This window comes from Microcaecilia unicolor, chromosome 9 (genome assembly GCF_901765095.1).
Source record: "Microcaecilia unicolor chromosome 9, aMicUni1.1, whole genome shotgun sequence".
In the NCBI taxonomy this organism is placed as follows: domain Eukaryota; kingdom Metazoa; phylum Chordata; class Amphibia; order Gymnophiona; family Siphonopidae; genus Microcaecilia; species Microcaecilia unicolor.
Window position 1 is genome coordinate 82,154,278 of NC_044039.1, and position 25,770 is coordinate 82,180,047.

General features: G+C 43.6%; 1 protein-coding gene across 1 annotated transcript in view; it reads left to right on the forward strand.

The window, feature by feature from the left end:
* Nucleotides 1-25,770, forward strand: part of SCUBE1 (signal peptide, CUB domain and EGF like domain containing 1) — a 1,083,891-nt gene that overhangs the window by 940,203 nt on the left and 117,918 nt on the right. Inside the window, 1 exon segment of the mRNA XM_030214211.1 lies at nucleotides 24,978-25,181. Within this exon segment, the coding sequence (XP_030070071.1) occupies nucleotides 24,978-25,181 (204 nt within the window).

The window sequence follows — 25,770 nt, forward strand, 5'->3', positions numbered from 1 at the left end:
CATTTTTCCTGAAATTATTTTCCTATATTTCTTACTTTGAAACTGCCTCATACAAAGAGGAAAGGCTCTGTTAGAACCGAGACCCAGCTGGCACTAACCTCAACACCTACCCAACAAACTCTGGACAGCTTTCTCACGAGATCCACTGTGTTAGCGGTCGGAGATCCTGCTGAGCTTACGGCCCAAGGAGAGGTCGAGCTCTTAGGACAGGACACATCGTTGTCCCCTCCGATGCTCTTCCCACCGCCGCAACCGGCTGAGTTCGATAGTAGGGGAGGACCCCTTACCCGTGAGGATGGCGGAGGGGTGATGCATCTGGGACCCAAACTCGAATTGTCAGCCGAGGACCTCCTTTCAACGGAGGCTAAGAGATTCGCCGCTCTGGTGGAGAGGCCAGGAAGTTCTAAGGTCTCCTCTGCGACGGTAACGCTTGAGGCTATTTGGGAGATGCTTCAAACTGTGATGGTCTCAACTAGCAAAATTGATTCACTCGTGAGTAATGTTCAAAATTTATCATTAGCATTTACTACTATGAAAAATGAAGTTACTGAAAAGATAAATCATTTGTCTGAGGAGAACATTAAGTTGAAAGAAACTTCAGTAAAATTGATAAAGGATAATACTATGATACATAGCAAATTGGAATACTTTGAAAACTATAATAGGAGATTAAACCTTCATTTGTTAAATTTTCCACGGACACCAATTTATACTCCTTTGGAGATATTTAAAAGATACTTAATAGAGAACTTAAAATTTTCTCCTGAAAATATACCACCTTTGAACAAAATTTATTATTTACCTACAAAAACAATTAAAGAAGATTTACAAAATCTTCCGCAAACACAAGGTGATTTGAATGTATCAGAATTACTTGAAACTTCCTTATCAGCAACAACAGAGCGACAAACATTATTAGTTTCATTTATCTTTCAACAAGACAGGGCCATGCCTAGGGTCCCTGATGCCCCCCTGCAGACTATCAGTTGGTGCCCCCCCCCCCCCCCCCCCCCCGTCTAGCATAAAATACCATAAATACCAAAATACCATACTGTGCAAAATATAAAGACAGCAGATGTAAATTTGAAAAAACTAACAAGTACCAATCACCACTTTACAAATTAACAAATAGAAATAAAACAAATATAGAAAATAAAATAATACCATTTTATTGGACTAATACATTTAGCTTTCAGAGGCCAAAACATCCTTCCTCAGGTCAATACAGTATAGTGCTGTTACAGTATCCTATCCTGACCTGAGGAAGGGGGTTTTGTTCTCAGAAAGTTAACCAAAATGTATTAAAATTAGTCCAATAAAAATATTACCTTGTTTACATGTTCTATTATAAACATTTATTAATACAGCTACAATACTACTTTATCCTAAAGCAAAAAAATAAAAATATATATTTTAGTTACAGTTTGTTGTCTCTGGTTTCTGCTTTCCTCATCTTCTTTTCACTGTCTTCCTTTCATCCAGCATCTCTTTGTTCTCTCTCTGCCATCCAGTGTCTGCCCTCTCTGCTGTCCCCTCCATCCAATGTCTGCCCTCTCTCCCTGCTCCTTCCATCTACATCTGCCCTCTATCTCTGCCCTTTCCATCTACCATCTGCCCCTGTCTGCCCTCTCTCTCTCTCCCCCTTCCATTCACTGTCTGCCCTTTCTATCCCTTCCCCCACAACAACCCTCTCCCATCTGAGAAGGAATATTAAGAATAAAAGATGGGCAAAACACGGAGCATTAGAAGCCTTGTGGATCAGATAAATAAACTCTGTCACTGAATCCACTGTAGAGGGAACCGGTTAGGTTATGGACTTGATGTGCCACCTTTCTGTGGCACAACCGCAGTGGTTTACATATTCTATGCAGGTACTTTCTCTGTCCCTTCTGGGCCCGCCTTCTGCAGAGGGAAGTAAGCTTACAAAAGGAAAGCTTACAATGGACAATGGAAACAAACATACCATTCCATTTTTAAATCCAGGAAATATTTAGATTGTAATATTATGCTGCTTTCCACTGGGCAGCAAGGGGGGCTCTGGATTCCCCTTTAAAGCCTCAAACTGGAGTTATTGGCACCTCCAAGAGCTCTCTGCAGTGAGCAAAAGTGAGGTCAGCGGTTGTGTTTTGAACACACTAAGCTCTAGGGAGCAGGGGTTATCTAGGTATTTGCAGAGCGCTGGGTGTCTGTAGTAACGCTGGAGAAATGATATCCATCAGTAGACCTTGCTGTTGAATATCTCAGGTAGTATTGCACAAACTGTGCCCTTGTACTTCATCAATCCAACGTTAGCTTGCCTTTCTGCTACATAATGCCCAACCTCCTTCTAACTGGCAGCTGTCAAACAGCATGCATGCCCATGTAAGCCTGCCCTGTGCAAAAGGCAGGAAGATCAAAGGACTGGGCTTTAAAAAGAACCGACCTAAATCTGCATCTGCTTTTCCCTCAACTTTTGAGTACAGATTGCGCTTGCAAGTGGAAGGCTGCTGTAGAAAGGCTTGTCCACTTCCTAGAAGAACTAAAGCTTCATCGGGGCAAATTTCGGGGAGCCGACAAGTGGAAGGCAAGGGAATGTGTATGGCTAAAGAGGCAGCCCAGCCCGGAAGTGCCCGAGGCTCCTGTGGCCCGCTCGGCACCTTTGCAAGTCACATCACGTTGCAGTTATGATTATCCTCCCCTACCTTTAAAAAAAATTTTGTGAAACTGAAGCCACGTTGCAAGCAGCGCCTCGCATCTGCCCGGCTGCTTGTAAAACAAGAAAATCTCTTCTCCTCGTCATCGTCGGGCCTCACTGTGTCCCGCCCTCGCGGAAAAAGGAAGTTACCTCAGAGGAGGGCGGGACACAGTGAAGCCCGACGATGACGAGGAGAAGAGATTTTCTTGTTTTACAAGCAGCCGGGCAGACGCGAGGCGCTGCTTGCAACTCGGCTTCAACTTCACAAAATTTTTTTTAAAGGTAGGTGGGAGGCGCAGCAGCAGGAGCGGTATGGCGGAGCAGCACTGCAGCGGCGCCCTTGAAGGTAGGCGCCCCCTGCGGTGCTTACCCCGCTTACCGTGTTGGCACGGCCCTGCAACAAGATCTGGAATCTGTGAGGAAAATGGCTTTGAAGAACTTACAAGCTCCATTTTATGGAGGAAAAATTTGGGTTTTCCCAGACTTTACTAAACAAACTCAAGCAAGGAGAAAAGATTTCCTTGCATTGCGAACTGCTACTTTGGCTTTGGGTGCTTCATTTAATTTGAATTATCCTTGCAAATGTAATATAAAATATTTAGGTGTTAAATATGTTTTCTTTAACCCTGAACATTTAAAGACATTTATTGAACAGAAAAAGTTGCTATAGTGCATGTTGGGATCAAACAGTTTGACCGGCCTTGAGCTTTGGGTTATAAAATTGGAAATTTTGAGTGGATATAATGCTATGCTTTTCTTCTATATTTTGATGTGTATGAATCTTATCTCCTGAGTTTGTAATGGCTCTTTCCCCCCCAATATGGTGGTCTAATACAAGGCATATAATTTTTTTGTTTAAAATGTAAGATTTCCTTAAAAAAAATTTCTGAACTGTTTTTCCTATTCAAGACGTAATGCTTGTAAATTATTAAAAATGATAAATAAAGAATTTTTAAAAAAAAAGAATACACAAGGCTGTCCCACAGAGTCAAATAACAGACACTAGAGACAAAGGGGAAAGCAATCAAACAGGGAAAGCTGCCTTTACATACGCAAATCAGATAAGGAGCAATGCTCACAAGAATCAGGAAACAGACACAGCAGACAAAGAGTTAAAGCAGGCTAAAGGGAAAGGCTGCTTCTCAAACACAAATCAGCAAGAAGCAGGGCTTACACTGCAAAGGTTTAAAGCAAACAAAGGGAAAAACAATGTTCTTACCAAAACTCAGCCAGCACACAGCTGGGTAGGGAAAGGAAAGGCAGGCAGAAACAGAGCACACCCAGCTACATGGAACCAAGGTAATCAAGGAAAGCAGCTAGGCTGAGGAATCAAGGAAAGCAGCTGGGCTGGCAACAACCGGCTGTCTGAACAGAGAAAGGTAACAAGGGAAACCACACAAGAAAAGAGAACAGGCTTATGTTGGAGAGCCTAGGTAACAAGGAAGGAATCTATTCAGATTCAAACCAGAACCACACACACACAGAAAAGCAGAACAGGGCTTTGCTTGGAAGCAAAGTTAGCACGCTAGTAATCCATACAGGTTTAAAGCAGAACAACAGACATAGAGAAACAGAAGAGGACTTTGCTTGAGAGCAAACCTAACGGGGAAGTAATTCATACAGATTCAAACCAAAACCACTCACACAGGGCTCAAGGCTGTGCCCAAAGGCACAACATAACAAAAAGACCAGTTCCCTCAGAATCACACAACAGTACAACAAGAAAAAGGAAAGTAGACCTGTTGCAAAGGCAACGCAGGAAAGCTACCTGAGTCCTTATAAAGGAGTAGGCTGATGATGTCACAAGTAGGAAATGAAGCAGAAACAGGGAGACCAAAGCGAGGCTTGGCTTCAGGGACACCAAAGCGAGGCTTGGCTTCAGGGACACCAAAGCGAGGCTTAGCTAACAGGAATAACAACAACAGGGAAAAAGGCAGACTGGAGAGGTCACAGAGCTAGATACAGAGAAACAGTAGGTCTGAACATAAGGGCACGGCCACAACTGTGACAAAAGGCTGCCTAGCAGAGGCAGGGCTCACAGAAGGCAAATACCAAGCTCTGCACATAAAGGGTTAACACTGAGTAAAGAGAAACTAAACAAACAAAGCAGGAAGGAGCTTACCAAGGACAGAAAGGCTGCCTAACCTAGGCATGGAGAAACGAGGCAGAGGACAGACCCAGCTGCACTGTAGAGCAGCAATCAAGGACACACATACACAGACCACAAACAAAAAGGAGAGCAAGCAAAACTCCTCAAAATACACACTGTGCCAAGAGCACAGACAGAGTAAGAGAATCAGAGCTCAGCTGACAAGAATTAACACTAGAGTGTCCACTGTAGGGAGAGGTAAGTTTAAATAGGTCTGACTTCTGATGTCTGCTGCTTCAGATGTCAGCTCAATCCCTGGCAAGCCAATCAGAAGCGAGTCCCAGTCATTCCCCTGCCTGTCTCAGTACAATCATAACATTCATTTATTTTGTGACTATTTTATAAAAGCAATAGAGACTATAACCTCAGGTAAATGCATGCACATAAATTTACACATGCTTGGGAGTGGGATAAATTTGCATACATACATGTATATTTTATAACATACAACTCCAATTAGCGATGTCTACTATACTTCATAGACCTCCATGTGCTCCAGAATTAATAGACAGTATTGTGACGTAAGTCCCTGAGCTGACTAGACTTAACATCATATTTTAAGGATGAGTATATCAAAACTGCATGAAATATACAAAGAAAAAATATAAGCGTAGTTTGATGAAGTATTGAACAAGCCTATTTAAGTTTACAGAGATTTTGCAATACAATAAATAGTGCAGGGTGGTGGCCAAGAACTGGTGAGGACTGCAATAAGTAAGACACTGTGTATAGGGAGGCTAAACACAGTGCGTTATTAGGCTTACCCCACAATACTGTCTATTATTTCTGGAGCACACGGAGGTCTATGAAGTATAGTAGAGTTGTATAAATACAGCATTTAAACAAAAGTGCCTGAGTTACTATTGATATTTTATAATAAACACATGTACATTGCAACTCCACCCATTTTCTGCCCAAACAAAGGCTAAAGGGGATGTATGTATGGTAGACCAAGACCTGTTTACGCAGGACTGTGTTCGTGAGGAGCTTGCCAAACTAAAAGTAGACAGAGCGATGGGGCCTGATGGGATACACCTGATGGTGCTTAAGGAACTCTGAGAAGTTCTGTCGGTTCCACTGATGGACCTCTTCAATGCTTCCTTAGAAACTGGAGTGGTCCCGGTGGACTGGAGAAGGGCGGATGTGGTTCCTTTGCACAAGAGTGGAAGTAAGGAGGAGGTTGGGAATTACAGACCTGTCAGTCTGACCTCGGTGGTGAGTAAGCTAATGGAAACGCTTCTAAAGAGGAGGATTGTGAGATTTCTTGAACTACATGGCATGCGGGACCCGAGGCAGCATGGCTTCATTAGTGGCAGGTCGTGTAAGACGAATCTGACTGTCTTCTTCGACTGGGTGACCAAACAGTTGGATGTGGGAGGGGCACTTGATGTGGTATACTTGGATTTCAGCAAAGCCTTTGACACGGTTCCGCACAGGCGACTGATAAATAAATTGAGTGCCCTCGGTATGGGACCTAGAGTAACTGGGTTAAAAATTGGTTGAATGGTAGTGGTAAATGGAGCTTGCTCTGAAGAAAAGGATGTCATCAGTGGAGTACCGCAGGGATCGGTCCTAGGGCCAGCTCTTTTTAACGTCTTTGTGAGCGATATTGCGGAAGGGCTGTCTGGTAAGGTTTGTCTATTTTCGGATGATACTAAACTCTGCAACAGGGTGGACACCCTGGAAGTTGTGAATGACATGAGGAAGAACTTAGCGAAGCTAGAGGAATGGACCGATATTTGGCAACTAAGGTTTAATCCCAAAAAATGCAGGGTCATGCACTTGGGTCACAAAAATCCGCGGGAACAGTACAGTATAAGGGGTGAAGTGCTTCAGTGTGCGAAGGAAGAGCGGGACTTGGGGGTGATTGTGTCTGATGACCTTAAAGCTTTCAAACAGGTAGAAAAAGCGACGGCCAAAGCCAGAAGGATGCTTGGGTGCATAAAGAGAGTCATGACCAGCAGGAAAAAGGAGGTGATAGTGCCGTTGTATAAGTCTCTGGTGAGGCCTCTGTGTGCAGTTCTGGAGACCGCACCTACGTAAAGATATAAACAGGATGGAGTCGGTCCAGAGGGCGGCTACAAAATTAGTAAGCGGTCTTGAATGCAAAAATTATAGGGACAGGCATATGAACCTCAACATGTATACACTGGAAGAGAGGAGGAAGAGAGGAGACATGATAGAAACGTTTAAATATCTCGAGGGCATTTATGTACAGGAAGAGAGCCTTTTTCAAATGAAGGAGAGCTCTGGAATGAGGGGGCATATGACAAAGTTAAGAGGGAATGGGCTTAGGAGTAACCTAAGGAAGTATTATTTCACAGAAAGGGTGGTGGAGGCGTGGAATGGCCTTCTGGTGGAGGTGGTGGAGTCTAGGTTTGTTCCAGAGTTTAAAAAGGCATGGGATAAGCATGTGGGATCGCTTAGGAACAGGTAGAATTGGGGGTTACAGAGGATGGGCAGACTGGATGGATCATATGGCCTTTATCTGCTGTCATGTTTCTATGTTTCTAAGTTTCATCTAGTGCTCCCATGGTCTTTGTGCTTTTTGAAAGTGTGAAAAATCAATTCACTTCTACCCATTCTACACCACTCAGGATTTTGTAGAGCTCAATCATATCCCTCCTCAGCCATCTCTTTTCTATGCTGAAGAGCCCAAATCTCTTTAGACTTTCCTCATATGGGAGCAGTTCCATCCCCTCTATCATTCTGGTCACTCTTCTTTGAACCTTTTCTAATTCCGCTATATCTTTTTTGAGATGTGGCAACTAGAATTGAACACAATACTCAAGTTGAGGTCACACCATGGAGAGATACAGAGGCATTATATTATTTTTGGTCTTATTTTGCATCCCTCTCCTAATAATTCCTAGCATCCTGTTTGCTTTTTTTGGCCGCCACCGTACACTGGACAGAAGATTTCAGCATATTGCCTACAGTGACACCTAGATCTTTTTCTTGCGTGATGACTCCTAAAGTGGACCCTAGCATCAGGTAACTATGATTTGTATTATCTTTCCCAATGGTATATGCTTTAGTTTATTTATTGCTGAATACTCAACAGGTACATAAGTACATATGCACTGCCACGCTGGGAAAAGACCAAAGGTCCATCAAGCCCAGCACTCCGTCTCCGACAGCAGCCAATCCAGGCCCCAAGAACCTGGCAAACCCCCAAAATTTAATAACGATCAATGGACTTTTCCTTCAGGAATCTGTACAGACCCCCTTTAAACTCAGCAAGGCCAGCTGCCGTCACTACCTTCTCTGGCAATGAGTTCCAGAGTCTAACCACGCACTGAGTAAAGAAAAACTTTCTCCAATTTGTTTTAAACCTACCACATTCTAATTTCATCTTGTGTCCCCTGGTTCTATTATTGTTAGAAAGCGTAAACAAATGCTTCACATCTGTCCGCTCTACCCCACTCATTATTTTGTGCACCTCTATCATATCACCCCTCAGCCACCTTTTCTCCAGGCTGGAGAGTCCTAGCCTTCTTAACCTCTCCTCATAAGGTAGTTGTCCCATCCCTTTTATCATTTTCATCGCCCTTCTCTGCACCTTCTCCAATTCCTTAATATCTTTTTTGAGATGAGGCGACCATAACTGAACACAATACTCCAGGTGCAGTCGCACTATGGAGTGATATAACGGCATTATAACATCCTCATACTTGTTTTCCATCCCTTTTCTAATAATACTCAACATTCTGTTTGCCTTCTTAGCCACCGCAGCACATTGAGCGGAAGATTTCAACGTCCTATCCACGATGACTCCCAGATCCCTTTCTCGGTCCGTAACTCCTATCGCGGAACCTTGCATGACATAGACGTAATTCGGGTTCCTCCTTCCCATGTGCATCACTTTGCACTTGTCAACGTTGAACTTCATCTGCCATTTGGACGCCCAATCCCCCAGTCTCACGAGGTCCTCTTATAATCTTTCACATTCCTCCCGCTACGACATGACCCTGGATAACTTTGTGTCATCTGCGAATTTAATTACCTCACTAGTTACTCCCATCTCAAGGTCATTTATAAATATGTTAAAAAGCAGCGGTCTCAGCGCAGACCCCTGAGGGACCCCACTAACTACCCTTCTCCATCGAGAATAATGACCATTCAACCCTACTCTCTGCTTCCTATCTTTTAACCAGCTCTTAATCCATAATAATACACTGCCTCCGATCCCATGACTCTCCAGTTTCCTTTGGAGTCTTTCATGAGGCACTTTGTCAAACGCCTTCTGAAAATCTAGATATACAATATCCACCGGCTCCCCTTTGTCCACATGTTTGTTCACCCTCTCGAAAAAATGCAGTAGATTTGTGAGGCAAGACTTCCGTTCACTAAATCCGTGCTTTTTGTATGTGCTCTGTAATTTTATTCTTAATAATAGCCTCCAACATTTTTCCCGGCACCGACGTCAGACTCACCAGTCTATAATTTCCCGGATCTCCTCTGGAACCCTTTTTAAAAATCGGCGTTACATTGGCCACCCTCCAATCTTCCGGTACCACAACTGATTTTAGGGATAAATACACCATAAGACAAACCAAAAGATTATACTACAAAACCGAAATTGGACCAAATTACAAGGACACACACAAACTCTTCCAATTGGTGAACAAACTAATAGACACCACACCAGTCACGAACAACAGCAAAGACATACCAGAAGCTGATAACCTCGCGAAGTACTTCAAAGAGAAAATAGTACAACTGCGACTAAAAATACCTGCCAGCCCTATTGAATACACAGCTCTTCTAGAATGCCTGGATCCAGAACCTGGAGTATACCCAGCAGACAGGACATGGACCGAATTCGAGCCACTACCGGAAGATCTCATCTCCCAAACGCTTAAAAGATTTGCCAAATCTCACTGCAAACTAGACATCTGCCCAAACAACCTTATGAAATCGGCCCCCCAACAGATCTAACGATACATGTGAATTACATGCTACAAAAGGGACTCTCACAAAGGAGAAAGGAAATATCTTACTCACCCCCATACCCAAGGATGCAAAGAAAAATACAAGTGAATTAACCAACTATAGACCAGTAGCATCCATTCCCCTAATAACCAAAATAACAGAAGGGATGGTCACCAAACAACTCACAGAATATCTAAACAAGCACTCAATACTACAAGAGTCCCAATCAGGATTTCGTTCCAACCACAGTACCGAAACAGTACTAGTTACGCTCATGAATAAATTCAAACAAACGATTGCAACCGGCAAGAATATATTACTTCTACAATTCGACATGTCAAGTGCCTTCGACATGGTTGATCATGGAATCCTACTACACATACTTGAATACTTCGGTATCGGAGGCAACGTTCTTAATTGGTTTAAAGGATTCCTAACTACACTCTCGTATCAAGTGACATCAAATTCGACTACATCTACCACATGGACACCTGAATGTGGAGTTCCACAGGGATCTCCCCTCTTACCGACCATATTTAACTTAATGATGATACCCTTGGCCAAACTACTATCTAAGCAAAACCTCAACCCATACATTTACGCTGATGATGTAACGATCTTCATCCCATTCAAACAAGACCTAAAAGAAATCTCCTCTGAAATCAGCCAAAGTCTACAAATCATGCATTCCTGGGCAGATGCCTTTAAGTTAAAACTCAATGCAGAAAAAACCCAATGCCTAGTACTCACCTCCCAACACAACACGAGCAAATTCACCACCATCGATACCCCAAAACTAACTCTACCAATTTCGGAAACCCTGAAAATTCTTGGAGTCACCATTGACCGGCACCTAACACTTGAGAATCACGCGAAAACCACGACCAAAAAGATGTTCCATTCAATGTGGAAGTTAAAAAGAGTAAAACCTTTCTTCCCAAGAACCATTTTCTGGAATCTGGTACAATCATTAGTACTCAGTCACCTAGACTACTGCAACTCACTATACGCTGGCTGCAAAGAGCACATACTCAAAAAACTCCAAACAGCCCAGAACACAGTAGCCAGACTCATATATGGAAAACCAAAATACGAAAGTGCAAAACCCCTACAAGAAAAACTACACTGGTTACCACTCAAAGAACGTATCACATTTAAAGTATGTACCCTAGTACATAAAATCATCCATGGCGAAGCCCCAGCTTACATGTCTGACCTGATTGACCTACCACCCAGGAATGCCAAAAGATCATCTCGCACATTCCTTAATCTTCACTTCCCAAATTGCAAAGGCCTAAAATATAAACTAATACACGCATCAACCTTTTCCTATATGAGTACGCAATTCTGGAACGCATTGCCACGTAACCTAAAAGCGACCTATGAACTGACCAACTTCCGAAAACTGCTGAAGACCCATCTTTTCAACAAGACATACCACAATGACTAAAACATATGAAAACCCCACATATATCTAGTAAGCATTGTTAACAGTGCCCCATATTATATCTTCATCATACTTTCCATTACCCAATATACTTCTGTTACACTAATATTAACTCTCCTCTCATTTCCACTTTCTTGTATATATTGTAAGCCACATTGAGCCTGCAAAGAGGTGGGATAATGTGGGATACAAATGCAATAAATAAATTGCATATTACTAACAGTAGCTCCACAAGTTCATTTTTCAGCTCTATTAATTCTCTGGTAACCTCCAAAAATGAATCTGTCCCTTTAGCGGGCCAATTGGCCTATTCTTTTGAACAGAAAATAACTAAAATAAAACAAGAATTGAAAAACCTTTCCATCTCATTAGAGCAATTCCTTAATTTACAAAAGCAATCACACTTTTGCTCATCTATGAATAGAATTTAGTTGACATTTCAACTATACCAAATCACAATGCTTTCTTGACTCCGGTCCTAATTATCTCCTGAAACCAGCCCCTAATGTTTTAATTGATCACCTACATTGAAGTCTAACTTTAAAGTTATCTCAGGGTATATTTCCTATTTGCAATGGTAGCGTAATCTTAACTCTGATCCCAAAAAATAGTCAAATTAGTATTAGTATTGTTTCCAACTACAGACCAGTAGCCTCAATATCTCTTATTAGTCAAAGTTTCGGAGGGGCTAATCATCAGTTAATGGAAAATCTTCAGCATCATTCAATTTACATAATTATCAGTCGGGTTTCAGGCCCTCGTATAGTACTGAATTCGTTCTTACTACATTAGTAGCCAATCTTGGATGTGAATTAAGCTTAGTGTGAGGAACCCCTGAGGGTCAGGGAAGAAGGAATCCGGGAGAGGAGCAAGATGGGTAAGTTTCATACCCGGGATTCCAGCTACAAGTCCCAGGATCCTAGGGGCTGGGAAGCCACACCCCCATGGAGGCATAAGTTTCCCAAGAGCCGGAGAAGGGAGGAGGACTACAGTTCCTAAGAACCCCTGCAAAGCCCTGGGGGCAAGCAAAGGGACAGCAAGGGAACTACAAGTCCCAGGATCCTGAGAGAGAGGAGGGGGATGGGCTGAGGAGGAATAATCAGGAGGGAGAGGACCAGCTGGGGACCATAAAGGGAGAGGAGCCCATGGAATGGGAGGGGGAGAAAGAGGTCAGAGAGGAGATACAAGCCCAGGATGACTGGAGAAGTGAGCCCCTGGAGATTGCTGCTCTAGCTCAGGTACAAGGGAAGAAGTTGAAAGGCTTCATAACAAACCTTCTTCAAGGCTGGGGAAAGCTTGGAGGAAAAGTTAAGCAACTGTTCCACTCAAGGGGGAGAGAGGTGCCGTGCTGTAAAGCAGTGAATGATTTCAGCTGTGGCCAGAAGTCAGACCCGGCTGGGGAAACAGGTAGTAATTTAAAACTGTGTCCAGGAATCAAGCCATGCTGGGGGAAGCAGTGAGTGATTTAAACTGTGTCCAGAAGTCATGCCATGCTGGGGGAAACCATGAGTGATTTAAACTGTGTCCAGAAGTCATGCCATGCTGAGGAAGCAGTGAGTGATTTAAACTGTGTCCAGAAGTGGTGCCATGCTGGTGAAACAGTGAGTGATTTAAAACTGTGTCCAGGAATCACACCATGCTGGGAAAGCAGTGAATGATTTAAACTGTATCCAGAAACTGTGGCCTGCGGGGGGGGGGGGGGGGGGTAGCAACGGGTGATGTGTGCTGTAACCAAGGACTGTGTTTGAAAGAGGAAATGTCTCGGCCTTGCTGATGGAATAAAGCAGTTTTAAGCATATTTTGGGAGTCTGCTTCTGGGAGTGCTGTGTCCAGGGAAGGGCCCTTCCAGGGCCAGCCGAGTTCCTACCTGCAGGAAGGCCTGAAGGTGGTGGCCTGCTGACATTAGGTAACAACGTTTTAATTCTCCAATCCAACATGTGTAGTATGTAATGCATTTGATACAGTAGATCATCACATCCTTTTAAATATACTTGACTATTATGGAAACTGTGGAACTGTCTTGAAATGGTTCTCTGGATTTTTTAAATCCAGGTCTTACCAAGTTAAGCAAATGGTACTATCTCTGCATCATGGATTTCATGTAGTGGAGTGCCATTTTGTTTAACATTATGATGATCTCTTTAAGCCATTTGCTAGAATCAAATGGATTTTTAGCATTCATATATACTGATGATGTTACAATTTATATCCCATTAAACAAAGAATTACATGAGATTGCAAACAAATTAAAAGTAGGTATCAACTTTAATGTTTAAAGTATTATTTCATAATTGATGTTACATCTGGTTCAAATACCAAGGATACTAACAAAATCATTCTCTGAGATATTTCACTAACGGTTTCCTCAAGGATAGCCGAAATATTATTCAAGTCCAAGAACTAAATCCTTTCCCGTTCCACCTTGGATATTTTTTGAAGAAACTGGCAAATAGAAAATCTTGTTTATAGGAGGTGAAGCAGAGGAAAATTTCAAGACATCAATTAGATATTTCTTAAACAAATCCAAAGGTGTCATGGTCAGAGACTTTGGAAAATTCAGGATTCATAGATTAAATCTGTTCTGGTTTTCTAGCAGCTCTAATTTGCATTGCTCCATTTATCCACCACTGTAGCAGCCTTAAATTTCTATAGATATTTAACTTTAGTCTGAATTTGATTAATTTGACCAGATAAATCCAGTTTCAAGTTCTCAAAGTTATTACTCATATTATCAAGTTTAGAACCCAAAAATGTTACCTTCAAAGCTGTGTTCAACAAGATTACACTAAAATCCTGAATAGATTTCCAAATAAAATCCAAAGAAACTGCCATGGGTGCCACAAACTCAGCTCTCGTTATTTGTTCCTGCAGACAAGCTCCTGGCATTCCATCATCACAAGACACTACTAACATCGATCTTGCAACGAAAGGAACATCTTCTGGAGTCGCCAGCCTGACCGAACACGGTGGTGTGTTTGCAACTGGGAGAGATAGAGATATTTCATGCTCCAACGAAGGGAACGCTTATCTGCCCTCCTTCAATGCAGATCCTCCACTCCCAGTACTGACCTTAGAGGGTTCAACTGCAAAGCTGTCAATTTGCCGCTGGTTAGGGGGAACATTGATGGCTGGTGAGGACACAATTTTGACGACCCCCTTCCTTTTTGTTTGAGGCATAGTAAAGAGCAGTTAAAAAAAATCCAAGGAAAACGAAAGAAAAAGCACTATCTAGCGATTCTGATGCTCACTGCAGTGAAAGCCTGCTGCCATCTTGGACTCCTCCCCTCAGCCTTTCTCTTCCTTTAAAATTGAGAGGCAGAATTAATCCTGTAAAATTCTGGTCTGGAATCTTTAATAGTCCTCATTTTCCAGACGCAGACAGTGAGGATTTCTTGTGTAAGTGAGAAGAGTTATGTAATTCTACCCTAGATAGTATGGCTCCCATCAAAGTTTTTCCCAAACTCACCCACAGGGTGACATCGAGATATTCTCCTCCTGAGGAGGCAGTGTGGAAAATTAGAGAGAAAGTGGTCCAGACATAAATCTGACAAAATGCTTTGGAGGAAGGCTATCAGGGATTATAAGAACAAGAATGTAGAAGCTACTACTATAAAGAGCAACCACTTAAATACCCATAAGCTCTTTGGCTTTGTTAATAGACTTCTGTCAACTGAAAATTTAACACCAGTAACTGTAGCCCCTCCCTCTGCTAATCAATTAACCGCGTACTTCAAACAAAAAGTAACTAAAATTAGAGGGGCTGTACTGCAACTTAAGGCCACTAGTGTTTAATCTTGCATCATAAGTACATAAGTATTGCCATACTGGGAAAGACCAAAGGTCCATCAAACCCAGCATCCTGTTTCCAACAGTGGCCAATCCAGGTCACAAATACCTGGCAAGATCCCAAAAAAGTACAAAACATCAAGTAGCCTAGTCTGTGGCCCTCCTTTCTGCTACCCGCTCATGAGACTGTTAAATCCTCTCTCAAAAAGTATTCTTCCTCACATTGCTTTCTGGATTCTTGTCCGAGTTATTTATTAAAAACTGCACCGACAGGATTCACTGACTTTCTTCAAGCTCATATCTCATTTATGCTGACTCAGCTGAAAGGTTCCATAATACATACTCCAATCCTTAAGAGCACCTCAGCTTCATTGGGAGACGTTACTAATTACAAACCTGTCGCTCCTATTCCATTGTTGACTAAGTTAATGGAGAGAATAGTTGTTACTCAGCTTATGAATCACCTTTCTTCTTTCTCCGTGTTGCATAAATCCCAGTGCCACAGGGCTCGCCGTTATCTCCAATCCTGTTCAATGTTATTATGGCTCCATTAGGTGAAAATCTGAAGGCAATGGGGTTCTGCAGTTTTATGTGTGCAGACAATGTCACAATCTATATTTCTTTCAAGCCTGGTTTTCCAGAAATTGTCCCTACGATTAGGCTTGGACTTGATATGTTGGAATCCTGGGCTTCTGAATTTAAGTTAAACAGAGAGAAGACTACATTTCATGTGGTAACCAACGCCTTCGACTGTGTCATATATTATCATTTTACCTTTGACAACGCATCCTACCCCCAAGACAGTACACTTCGGTTACTGGGTATATTAATTAACAGTCACCTCATGTTTGAGCCTCAGGTTTCCTCAGTAGTCAAAAAATCCTTCAGGTCTCTTTGGAATCTGAGGAGAATCTGATCATTTTTCTTGCCTGACATCTTTAGACTGCTTGTTAAATCCTTGGTTTTACTCAATTTGATTACTGCAATTCCATCTGTTCCAGATGCAAGGAGAGGGTGTCCTCAAACAGCTGCAAATGGTCCAAAATACAACAACTAGGCTTGTCCTCAAGGGATCGTGTTTTGATAGAGCCACTCCAAAATTATGTAAACTGCACTGGCTGCCCATTAAAGCCAGGATTATTTTTAAATGATGTGTTTTTGTCTTTCTGATATTATATGACACCAGATTACATGCAGCCCTTAATTAACTATTCCCCTACGTAAAATAATCTCTGGTTCTAGGAACTACCTTAGTCTTCATCTTCCAGATTGCAAGAGTGCACTATAAGTACATAAGCACCGCCATACTGGGAAAAGACCAAGGGTCCATAAAGCCCAGCATCCTGTCTCCGACAGTGGCCAATCCAGGCTTCAAGAACCCGGCAACCCCCCCCCCCCCCCCCCCCAAAAAAAAAAAAAAAATTAATAATGTTCAATGGACTTTTCCCTCAGGAATCTGTCCAAACCCCCTTTAAATTCCATAAGGCCAGCTGCTGTCACTACATTCTCCGGCAACAAGTTCTAGAGTCTAACTACACGCCGAATAAAGAAAAACTTTCTCCTATTTGTTTTAAATCTACCATATTCTAGCTTCATCTTGTGTCCCCTGGTTTTGTTGTTGTTTGAAAGTGTAAACAAACACTTCACATCTGTCCGCTCTACTCCACTCATTATCTTGTAGACTTCTATCATATCACCCCTTAGCCGCCTTTTCTCCAAGCTGAAGAGCCCTAACCTTCTCAGCCTTTCCTGATAGGGAAGTCGTTCCATTCCCTTTATCATTTTCGTCGCCTTTCTCTGCACCTTTTCTAATTCCTTTATATCTTTTTTTGAGATGCAGCGACCAGAATTGGACACAATACTCGAGGTGCGGTCACACCATAGAGCGATACAACGGCATTATAACATCCTCGTGTCTGTTTTCCATCCCTTTCCTAATAATACTCAACATTCTGTGCGCTTTCTTAGCTGCAGCAGCACACTGGGCAGACGTTTTTAAAGTCTTACCAATGATGACTCCCAGATCCCTTTCTAGGTCCGTAACTCCTAACGCGGAACCTTGCATGACACAGCTGTAATTCGGGTTCCTCTTACCCACATGCATCACTTTGCACTTCTCAACATTGAACTTCATCTGCCACTTGGACGCCCAATCCCCCAGTTCACACCGCAGTCATTAAATTCCAAGGTGGTAAGTGGTGGAACTCACTGCCAATAGCAATTAAGGGTCAGCCTGATTCCTTGGTATTTCACAATATACTGAAAACGTTACTCTTTGAGAGGTTTCTACACATTTATGGAGTGTTTTAGATTGTAATTGGCCATCAATGGTTTATTATTAAGTTCTGAGAGAAGAGGACATTTCTCTGGTAAGGGAACATTATTTTGCTCTGTGTTTTGAGAACTTAAAGATTGGGGTTTAAAGGAAGAATTGTAAGTTATTGATAGGCAGAATAAAAATATAAAAAAGCAAACTTTATCAACTAGTTTCCATACTCTCCCCCCACCCCTAGTTTTAAAACTTGAACTTTGTACTACAGCATTATCAACCTCTAGCAGGCACAGCAGGACATAGTTTAGTCTTCAATCCCGCCAACCCCCAGCACAACTCTTCATTAATAGTCAGTTATTCTAATTAGGATAACAAGGGAGGAGTGCTCTTATGGAGTTTTAATTACATTTCATTACTTTATAAGAAAACACTAATTTATTCTCTGTTTTGTACTAGAGTTATTATGTAGTTCTTTTCATCAAATGTTGTAAACCACATAGAGCCTGCCTTAGTGGGATTATGTGGGATATAAATGTTCACAATAAATAAATAAATCACACATTATACCATATAAGCTAAAGACTTTTTTTTAAATATTAGACTAATATCCTTAATTCCTTAGCAAGTATTAAGTTATTGAAAAACTCAAACATACTAAGATGGAGACAGCAGTCCAGCAGCAAGAGGGCTGCTATCCAGTCTTTTGCATTGAGTGTCACATGTATGATTATCTCTCAGTTTTTTTATGGGTTATATGTGTATGCCTGATGCAAAGAGCTCCTAGCTCTCAAAGAGCGGATCCATTCTCTTGAGGCTACAGTAGCGTAGGAGCTGAGGGAGACAGAGATGTACATAGATGAGACCTACAGGGACGTTGTAGGGAAGTCCCACCTCCAGTCTGGCAGCCCCTATGCTGCCTTGGAGGAGGGAGGTCTCCTAGAAGGAGAGAATCACCCTGGTGAAGTAGGAAGTATTCCTGTAGCCAGGACCTGCCCACCAGGGGATGCACTATCCTCTCGCACCAAGGATATGTCTCCAAGAATTTCTGCCCAGGCAGGAAAGGTTAGGACAGCTGTTGTAGTTGGTGATTCGATCATTAGGCATATAGATAGCTGGGTGGCTGGTGGATGTGAGGATTGCCAGGTCACTTGCCTGCCTGGAGCGAAGGTGGCGGACCTCACCTAGACAGGATGTTAGATAGTGCTGGAGAGGAGCTGGCTGTTTAGGTACATGTGGATATCAGTGGCATAGGAAAATGTGGGAGGGAGGTTCTGTAAGCCAAATTTAAGGCCCCTTTTACTAAGCTGCATAGGTGCCTACACGCGCCAAATTAGAGTTACCGCCCAGTTACTGTGTGGCCCTTGCGATAATTTCAATTTTGGCGCACATCCGCTACGCCCGTCTCAAAAATATTTTTTATTTTCTGGCGCTTGCCAAGTGGTATCTGACGCGAGTAGGTTATTACCGCTCAAATTCTTTACCACTAGGTCTATGGCTGACGGTAAGGTCTCAGACCCAAAATGGATGTGTGGCAATTTTGATTTTGCCGCACATCCATTGTCGGGGGAAAAAAGAGGCCTTTTTTACAGGCACGCTGAAAAATGGATTGGCACATGCCTACACATTTTTAGCGCAACTTTGTGAAAGGACCCCTTAGGCACTTAGGTAGAAAGCTGAAGTCCAGATCCTCCAGGGTAGCATTTTCAGAGATGCGTCCTGTTCCACACTCAGGACCCAAAAGGCAGGCAGAGCTCTGAAGTCTCAATGCATGGTTGAAACGATGGTGCAGGGATAAGGGATTTAGATTTGTTAGGAACTGGGTTTCATTTGGGGAAAGGGGAAGATTGTTCTGAAAGGATGGTCTCCACCTTAACAAAGATGGAATCAGACTGCTGGCACTAACTTTAAAAAGGAGATAGAGCAACTTTTAAACTAGAATGGGGGTGGGGGGGGAAGCTGACAAAGAGGGGAATGAGTCAAATAAAAAAACATTCCACATGAAACGGATAGTAGCATAGAATCATAATTTTTAGAAATTCCATGTGTGAAGGGAAGGAGTATTCCTGTAGGGCTGTATTACTGTCAACCGGGACAGAATGAACAGACAGATTAACAAATGTTTACAGAGATTAGGAAAGCTGGCAAATTGGGCAACACTATAATAATGGATGTCATGAAATGCCTAGCCACCTGCCTGGGTTTACCCTGTTGCCACTTAGAGGGTGTATCCCCAGCACAGCTCAGGTCTGACTACACCTGCCACTTATGCTGTACACTAGCACCCTCCTCCCACCGACTGGGTCACAACCACCTCTGGGCGAGTCTTCTGCTCTCAGATTATCTCCAGTGAACTCTAGGTTACTGGAGCCACACTCCCACTGGTCCCACAGTTCCCAGCAGGGGCGTAGCTACGGGTGGGCCTGGGCCCACCCAATCTTGGCTCAGGCCCGCCCAAACGACGATGACTGGAACGGCGACTTTTACCCGAAGTCGCAACGATGAATGGGCAGGCAGCGCTGCGGTAGTAAAAGCAACAAGGAGACTGGTTCGACTCTCCATCCTTCACTTCCCTCCCTCTGCGTACCACCCGAAAGGAAATGACGTCAGAGGAAGGTGGGACGCAGAGGGAGGGAAGTGAAGGACGGAGAGTCGAACCAGTCGACTTGTTGCTTTTACTACCGCAGCGCTGCCTGCCCGTTCGTCGCTGCGACTTCGGGAGTAGAATGGAATGGAAGTTGTCATTCTTTACAGGTGGCTGGGAGATGCTGTGAAGGGGGAGGGGGGAGACGCTGGATAGAAGGGGGAAAGGGATGGACAGAAACAGGATGGGCAGGGGAGAGAGGAGAATTGCTGGACAACAGGGATGGATGGAGGGGAAAGGGGAGAGAGGAAATTTGCTGGAGATGGATGGAGGAGAGGGCAGGGGAGAATGGAGTGTTGCTGGACGGAGCGGAGGGCAGGGGAAAGAGGAGAATTGCTGGACATGGATGGATGGAAGGCAAAGGGGAGAGAGGAAATTTGCTGGAGATGGATGGCTGGAGGAGAAGGCAGGGGAGAATGGAGAGTTGCTGGACATGGAGCGGAGGGCAGGGGAAAGAAGAAAATTGCTGGACATGAATGGATGGAGCGGAAAGGGGAGAGAGGAAATTTGCTGGAGATGGATGGATGGAGGAGAGGGCAGGGGAGAATGGAGAGTTGCTGGACATGGATGGATGGAGGGGAGGTCAGGGGAGACAGGAGAATTGCTGAACATGGATGGATGAATGGAGGGGGCAGGGGACAGAGGACATTTGCTGGATAGGAGAGAATGGAGAGTTGCTGGACGAATGGCTGGAGGGAGGGGAGAGAAGTTAGGAAGGAGGTGCACATGGATAGAGGGGATGGAAGAGAGGAGAAATGCTGGACATGGATGGAGTGGAGGGCAGGGAAGAGAGGAGAAATGTTGGACAAGGATGGAGGTAAGGAAAGAAAAAGGAAGGAGATGCACATGGATGGAGGGGAAGGGAGAGAGGAGAAATGCTGGACATGGATGGAGGGGAGGGAAGTAGATGCACATGGATGGAGGGGAGTGAGGAGAAATGCTGGATATGGATGGAGGAGAAACTGCTGAGTTTAAGGGCTGGTTTGGAACACGTTGAGGGCAGATACTGAAACTCGAGGAAGGATGGGGCAGGGCTACAGATGGTAGACAGGACGCATAAGGACACAGGAGGATGGTGGACATGGTGAGTGAAAAAATATCAAATGGAAAGAAGACACTGCGTAAAACAAAAGACACTGGGACCAAAGCGAATAGATCAGACAACAAAGGTAGAAAAAAGTATTTTATTCAGAATTTATTAATTTGAATATGTCATCTTTTGGAAATGTGCATCTGTGATATTTTGCATGTAAGTTTAAATTTTTCTGGTATTGCTGCATGCTGAGTCTGACTTCTTGAGTTAACTTTCCAGTTCAGTATTTTGCCTTCATATTTTTTGATTTCTAGTTCCTTGTGTCATGTCTGTTGTGTCATGTGTTTTTCAAGTGTGATCAAGGTGCAGTATTCTGCTAGCATGTAGTATTCGCAGCCCTTTTTGTTTTGCTTTTTTTCATGAGGTAGTGTATTGGTGTTTTAGAGCCTAGTGTAATTACAGTTTTGCCTTTTCAAGCATAAGGTTGTAGCTCATCCTGTCCTTGGAATTAGTGCTGTTATGGTTTTAAAGATATAAGTGTGTTTTTGCACAAGTTTGTGTATAGCATTTTGCAGTGGAGAGATTGTGGGATAATGTAATTATATTTAAAAATATCAATTTTTCCATTAAGTATGTTTGTGGTTATACTGATGCAGGGCAGCTGTTGGGCAGACTACTTAGAAATCCATCATCAAGTGAATTCTTAGGCATTATTTTGTAGGATCCCAAGAGACACTACTTATACTTATATAGACAGTGCGTGCCCACCTATATTAGCTCTGGGCCCACCCAAAATCTCAGGTCTGGCTACGCCACTGGTTCCCAGAAAGCACTCACAGACCCAACACACAAACCACCAGGATTTTGTATCAGTCCAGATAGAAGAGTCAACGATCAAAATTGTTTATTGTCTTAAAAATTGAACAATGAACAAAAAATAGTGCAATTAGCAAACAATAACAGGTAACTGAAATATGGATCACTTATAACACTAACTAAACCTTTGCATACTGGCTAAACAGTACCTGGGACGATTAGGACATATAATTCATCAAGCCTCAGCAAATATATCTGTCTCTCTTTTCTCCCGGGCTAAGACTGAAGCAACAGCCAGCAACAACTGCTGGGTAGTTTCAAACTCCAGGCCAATCAGAGCCCAGTCAACAAGTTTTAAAAGTATACTGCTCACAGTAATGTACATTCACGTCTTCACTGAGTGAAACTAAAAGAGGGTATTCAGTTATCACAAACAAACACCACTTGCTAGCCAAACTGGAGAAATGCATTTCAGAATTAATAAAGGCAATTTTACAGGCTCAAAACAGATTGTTCTGTCACAATGAGTGATTTCAATTACCCCGATATTGGCTGGATGAATGTTACATCAGGAGGTGCCAGGGAGATAAAATTTCTAGATGTAAAAACGACTGCTTCTTGGAGCAACTGGTCCAGGAACCGACAAGAGGGGGGTCCATTTTGGATCTGGTTCTTGGTGACGTACAAGGCATAGTGCGAGAAATGGTGGTGTTGGGTTCCCTGGGAAACAATGATCATAACATCGAGTTTGAGCTATTATCTGAGATGAACCCGCAAAGGAAACCTAACTGCAGCAGCATTTAATTTTCGAAAGGGTGATTATAGTAAAATGAGGAAAATGGTTAAAAAGAAACTAAAAGGATTGGCTGCTAAGGTTAGGACGCTAAATCAGATATGGACTTTATTCAAAAAATGTTTGAATAGAGGTCCTGCTGTAAAAAAAGACTGGAAATTTGAAACTGGTTTAGATGCTACTGTTTCTCCATCACTCCCACTGCTTGAGTTATGATCGTCTGTAAAACCCTGAAATAGAGGAAATATTTTTTCACTCAACGAATAGTTAAGCTCTGAAACTCTTTGCTGGAGGATGTGCGTATCTGGGTTTAAAAAAGGTTTGGACAAATTCCTGGAGGTAAAGTCCAAAGTCTTCTATTGAGACAGACATGGGGAAGCAACTGCTTGCCCCAGAATTGGTAGCATGGAATGTCGCTGCTAATTGTGTTTCTGCCAGGTACTTGTGATGTGGCTTAGCCACTGTTTTGAAAGCAGGATACTGGGATAGATGGACCATTGGTCTGACCCAGTAAGGCTACTCTTATTCTCTGAAGTTCTTATTTGTATCTTATTTGTGCTACTCTGCTCTTACTTGCTATTTTGTTTATGGTATTGTAAACCTCGCCTATCCTTTTATTTATTGTAAGCCACATTGAACTTGAGTATGGTCAGGATAATGTGGAGTATAAATGTCAAAATAAATAAATCTAGGCATGAAAGTCAGCTAGAAGTTATAATTAGATAAAGATAGAATCTTTTCATTATTAGATACTAGGTTTGAGAGATATACTTTATAATGACAAAGTGGTGCAGATCAGGGTTGGTTGAAGGTTATTATCATGCTTATTTTCGAAGGAGATGGTCGGCCATCTTCCAACACAAATCAGGAGATGGCCAGCCATCTTCTTAACCCGGCCAAATTGATATAATCGAAAGCCGATTTTGGCCGGCTTCAGCTGCTTTCCGTTGCAGGGCCAGCCAAAGTTAAAGGGGGCGTGTCGGCAGGGTACGGCAGGCGGGACGGGGGCGTGTTTACGAGATGGCCGGCTTTGGCCGATAATGGAAAAAAGAAGGCCGGCTCTGACGAGCACTTGGCCGGCTTCACTTAGTCCATTTATTTTTAGAACCAAACCTCCAAAAAGTGCCCCAACTGACCAGATGACCACCGGAGGGAATCGGGGATGACCTCCCGTTATTCCCCCAGTGGTCACCAACCCCCTTCCACCCAAAAAAAAAAATTAAAAATCATTTTTTGCCAGCCTCTATGCCAGCCTCAATTGTCATACCCAGCTCCATGACAGCAGTATGCAGGTCCCTGGAGCACTTTTTAGTGGGTGCAGTACACTTCAGGCAGGTGGACCCAGGCCCATCCCCCCCTACCTTTTACACTTGTGGTGGTAAATGGGAGCCCTCCAAACCCCTCCCCCAAATCCCACTGTACCCCCCTTCATCCCTAAGGGCTATGGTAGTGGTGTACAGTTGTGGGGAGTGGGTTTTGAGAGGGATTTGGGGGGCTCAGCATACAAGGTAAGGGAGCTATGCACCTGGGAGCAATTTCTGAAGTCCATTGCAGTGCCCCCCTAGGGTACCTGGTTGGTGTCCTGGCATGTGAGGGGGACCAGTGCACTACAAATGCTGGCTCCTCCCACAACCAAATGCCTTGGATTTGGCCGGGTTTGAGATGGCCGCCATTAGTTTCCATTATCGCTGAAAACCAATGCCGGCCATCTCTAAAGCAGGCCCAAATGTTGAGATTTGGCCGGCTCCGACCGTATTATCGAAACGAAAGATGGCCGGCCATCTTGTTTCGATAATACAGTCGGGACGCCGCTTTTCTGAGCCGGCCCCGTTCGATTATGCCCCTCTATGTGTCTTAAGCAAACTTTCAGTCTTGTGTCCTCTAATTAACTTTAGGCCCCTTCTCCCCTCAAAGAATCATGATCACCTCAACATCACCCCTCCCAGAATAATCTGGGTAAATGGGTTATTTGAAAACTGCCAGCCCTCCCATCTGATAGTACTCCCTGTTGTTGGTGCTATCAGGATCTATTTTTTGTGCCCCGCCCCCTCCCCCCAAAAAAACAAAAAACTTATGCCTTAGATGACTCTCTAAAGTTGACAGACTTCTAACAAAATATTTGTGGCATGGTAAGACCACAATATCAGCTCATAAAAAAATTAAAAGCACCCAAAAATAAGGGAGGTCTCAACTTCCTTGATTTTCTCTCATATCACAAAGTTTATCTCTTCAAATCTGAAGTCAGATGGATGGTGGATGATGAAACTCAGTGGCTGTTGGTTAGAAAGATTTAAAGGGCAATATTCATAGCCATGAAGGATATTTATTTACAACTATGCTTACTTTTTCAAGTTTCTTTATTTCCATATGGCACATTTCTTTCTCAAATTTAATCTCAAGGCACCTAGTTTTGTTGTCATTTCTTACATAGATACCTGTAACATGGACTGTGTGCGAAAAAAAATGGAACAGAAACTACAGACTGCGATCAAAACATTAAGGAAATCTATTAACAAGCAACAGTTTTACATACAGTTTTCTGGAACAGAGTATGAAGTTGCTCAGAAGCCAGCTAAGGCATCTAATGGTCAGGAGCCATGCAGTGCAGGTCAAGTGCTGCAGGAAGGAAAATGTGGTAAGTTGCAACACAATTATAGAAAACAATGGGTGAATAAGGCCAAAGTATGTTTGTGCTAAACAGGGGCGTATCTGAACTGCGGCGGTAGGGGGGGCCAGGGCCAGAGTGAGGGGGCACATTATAGCCCCCCCCCCCCGCCGCCGCCGCCGCCGCCGCCGCCGCCGCCATTGCCGATCCCCCTCCCCCCAGCCGCTACCATTGCCAACCCTCCCCCTCCGTTGCTCGCTTACCTTCGCTGGCGGGGGACCCCAACCCCCGCCAGCCGAGGTCCGCGTCCTCCTGCCGCTGCCGCTGCCGGCTGCCTTTGGTGCTTTCATTTGTCCATTGAAGCTGGCGCCAACTAAAGTTTCTTTTGACTCTGACGTCGCTGCACGTTGTACGTGCAGGACGTCAGACTCAGAAAATGTTTCTGAGTCTGACGTCCTGCACGTACAACGTGCAGCGACGTCAGACTCAAAAGAAACTTTCATCGGCGCCAGCTTCAATGGACAAATGAAAGCACCAGAGGCAGCCGGCAGCGGCAGGAGGACGCGGACCTCGGCTGGCGGGGGTTGGGGTCCCCCGCCAGCGAAGGTAGGCGAGCAAC